General features: G+C 45.5%; 1 protein-coding gene across 1 annotated transcript in view; it reads right to left on the reverse strand.

Annotated features, from left to right (window-relative positions):
• Positions 1-82: 82 nt before the first annotated feature.
• LOC104494376 (UPF0606 protein KIAA1549L-like) overlaps positions 83-3,863 on the reverse strand; it is a gene marked incomplete at its 3' end in the record, with an annotated part of 24,730 nt that continues 20,949 nt past the window's right edge. The window contains exons 10-11 of the mRNA XM_010137194.1: positions 3,602-3,792; positions 83-210 (exon numbers count right to left, since the gene is read on the reverse strand). Coding sequence (XP_010135496.1) covers positions 83-210; positions 3,602-3,792 — 319 coding nt within the window. The remainder of the gene's footprint in view (positions 211-3,601; positions 3,793-3,863) is intronic.

Genomic DNA, 3,863 nt, shown 5'->3' on the forward strand with positions numbered 1-3,863 from the left:
TAGGAAGGTGGTTTCAACACAGCTGGTGCCTCTGCGTGGAGGAGGCAACCGCAAGCAGCTTCTGCCAAGAAACACTTCTCACCGTTTCTTTTCCGTCCTTCGTCTTTTGTCACTTTTTGCGGTGCCATCACTTTCTGGAGGGAGCTCGGGCTGGAGCTGGGCTTTCCCGACCCATTGCTGATGATGGAGCCGTTCTGACTCGGGGACCGGCTGCAAGTAACCATAGCAACAAGGGAGGATGTAAGTTCTTCCTTGTAAACCTCATTGCAAGGTTATTTCATTTGCACAGTTTGCATCACTGAGTTTTCAAGTCTGATTCTGTACCAAAAGGAGAATATAAACCGCGCAGAGGAACACAGTAAAGGCAGGAACAGAGCGACGGCAGGAGAACACGACTCCTCGAGTAGCTCAGGGCCGACAGACATCTCAGGGGCACCAAAAACAACACTTCTCATGCACATCCCCCACAGTGACAGCAGCAGCACTGCAGAGGACAAAAAAATCCTGTTATCAATTCAGTGTCATTTATACAGCTAAAATAAAGCAGCCCTTTGTTTTTATATATCTGGCTAAACTAATTCCTTTATTGTTTAGCCTGCATTTACACTCCACTGTTTCGTCAGCCACAATGTAAAATTCACTCACTCACTTTACGCATACACACAGTCTCCTTTTGTCCTTTTTGCACACAACCTGGGTTAACCAGCACCATTATTTGCTGAAACTCCCAAGGAAACGCTTGTTTTCCTCAGCCATTGCACATCCTTGCCCTGAAACTTGTCCTTGCAGAGGGCGAGGAGGGAGAGCAGAGCAGAACCACTGCAAGCGTTCAGTCCCAGCGAGGAGCACAAACAGAAACGAGCAGCGTAACTCCAGGCTGCGCTGGGAGCAAGCTCTCGGCAGAAGTTCTCCTCTTCTTGGGGTGGGTGAGTTACTCAAATCCCAATTCACAAGTTGGGGAAATCAAGCCAAAGCAGGAAATGTTAAGTTTGGTGCTACTCTGCATGCAGACATAGTGTCACATTGTTTTCACACGTGCAGCTTGCCACAATGACAGTCCACAGGACCTGCATAGGTTCTCACGCACCCATCTGCAATCTGTCAGTGAATTGTCATGGCCAGTGACACGATAGAGTAAAGAAGTTGCATCAGAGAAAAAAAATGGACTTAGTCACAAGGACTTAACAGAAAAAAATCAAGTCAAGTTCTATTGCTGTCACAGAAAGCATAACTGTAAAAACCATCCTGTAAATTATTGCCAATACTGTATTGCCAGCTGGAAACATAAATTCACCTCCAGTTCTAACTGCCCTGTCTGATGGAAGTAGAGAGCATTTACTGTGGTCAGGACAGGAAGGGACAAGTATGAGAGAAGTAATTCTTAGGGACTCTCTTTTGAAGATAGCCTAGGTGGAAATATATATCATTTGAGACAGGCTCTGTCCACCTACAGGGCTCAAGGACAACTCGGCATGCAACCCAGCCCAGCCCAGCGTGAGGATTCTCTTGTGAATTCAATTGAGAATAAATATTTTTGAAAAGCAGCATTCCTGCCCTGTAAACCTGCCTGTCACTGCTAATGAATAATGCCAGCCCAGTAAAAAAATTCATCCACGGAGAGACCAACACCGTAAGAAACCTCGTTCCACACCTTGTTCTGCTTGGGAACAAGGAAAAGAAGTGAGCACAGACAGCCTGCACAATGATTTCTGCTGCCACTGATCAAGATATTCAGCCTTTCTCAGCAGCCATCGTATCATTAATGGTGCAGTTTCCTTCCGTGGTAAATCAGAGAATATATTCTGATCAGTTACCAGGCACTTCAGGCAGTCTGATTTAAATTGACCTTTCCAGGCTGCAAAGTAGCCTGGATGAAAGAGCAAATACATAAAGGTCAAGAAATATTTCTTCATCTTCAGAAACCATTGAATTCCATTCCAGACACAGCTCCTGGGAATGGAAAAAGGCTAAAATTCTTCATGTTCTCACTTACTCAAGTAATCACCCTGAAGGAGGCAAAAGTAACTCCTGGTTATTTGCTTAGAAAGGCACGAAGGTTCCACACGTTTTCTAATGAGAGTAACCTTCCTGTGAATGCCTCGATCAAGTTTGCTTATCAACGTTTGCTCAAAACTGCAGATTAAGTAGAGGGGGATTTCTGCGCTCATTCAACAGACTGAAGTGCTCAATCTCTTTCGTTACAGGATTAATTAATATGGCTGATTTACATTTTTTGTGTGTATTTGCACATGGCTTTGGAGAGGCTTCAAATTTACAGAAGAGTTCCTGCAAAGACTTAACCGGGGGTGGCCCAGCACCAGCCTCCCCAGGGGGTGCTGCGGTCAGCCTCACCCTGGGCGGGCTGACCCCGTCCAGCGCAGCACCTCCCGCAGCTGCCGGTGGCTCCAGTGCGTCCCTGGCACAGCACAGAGCAACACCGTGCCGTGTTTCCCAGGCTTTTCTGTTTCTCCAAAGGGGCCAATATCATTGTGCGTGGACAAGTACAAGACGAGGTGACTCAGACGCAAAGATCTGATTTTCTATAGAATTCCTCTGCAATAGCCAGATGCTCTTATGTACTGAGTGCCTTCAAGAGACAAGGACTGTGTAACGCCAGTGAACTACCAGACAATAACTATTATCCCTCTATCTGGCTGTTTACATATTTTTATTTTCCTTTCTTCCCTTCAGTATCATTCTTTGGCAATAGAAAGTTGATGATCTTCCACTCCAATTTCAAGGAGAACAGGTCAAGGAAAAGGACTTGAAGCACACAAAGCAGCTAGGATAAAGGGATAACCCGCTTTCCTTGCCTGAGGTGACTGAGACAAGAAATAATGACCTTCGGTTATTCTGAAGATGATTGAGGGTGGACTCGAGATAAAACAGCAGTAGTGAAGAACAGATTGCTTGAGGAGGCTTGATCATCCCACCACTGGAAGACTTTAAGAAAAAAAAAAAGGTAGAAAAAAATTGACTTAGGGGTGTATTTGACCCTGCAGTGGAGAAGAGGAAGAGCCGGATAGCTTCCTGGGGACCTTCTAATCTGTGATCCTGCAACCCTGTAAACTTACTATGAAGAAACTGCAAACCTCAGACACTTCACGCTAGACACTTTCTTATACTCTCAGAAGTTTTGTCCTGCTGTAGATGCTTTGGATCTAAAGGTCTTCAATAATTTAGCTTCATTCAGCTAATGAAGACATTAGGTGCAATTCCAGAGTGAGAGGCTGTCAGTTGTGCTACGGCAACCAACGTGGGCTGAGGTCCTTCGGTGGCTTTTGGTTCATTTGAGGAATGGTGTTGATGTTCCAGATCCCGGATTTCGTTTGGGTTCATCTCTTGTACAACAGCAGCACGCACCTGAGAGCCACTTCTCATTTACCTCCTCTGCGCATGAACAACCTGTGAAGACTTTATTTTAGCTTGCATTTTGCGGCAATCTTACACATCCAGCGCAGACCAGCATTCCGCCAAGAATATATCATGGAGGAACCATCTGCCACACACAGAGCCTAGGTGCCAAACCTTACGTTTTTTTCCTAAGAAACCAGCAGCATGTCCCCTATTCCACCCTCCTGAGGAAAATGACAGTCCGTACCTTTTTCTTGTTTCGTTGGATTTGGCAGTTTTGATGGTGCTCCCATCCTGAGTAATTTCTCTTTCCTGGGAGGCAGGAGCATCTCTAACTGGAATTGGCAGTACAACAGTCTCCTGAGTTACAGGTAAAACTTCATCTTCAGCTCCCTGCTGACCTAAGTGTTGCTTGGCATAGTCAAAGCCTTGTACTGGCTGGGGAAAAAAAAAAAAAAAAGGGGGGGGGAAAAAAAAAAAAGGGGCCGGAAAGCACAATATGTTAAAAA

This window comes from Buceros rhinoceros, unplaced genomic scaffold (assembly GCF_000710305.1).
Source record: "Buceros rhinoceros silvestris isolate BGI_N320 unplaced genomic scaffold, ASM71030v1 scaffold14795, whole genome shotgun sequence".
In the NCBI taxonomy this organism is placed as follows: domain Eukaryota; kingdom Metazoa; phylum Chordata; class Aves; order Bucerotiformes; family Bucerotidae; genus Buceros; species Buceros rhinoceros.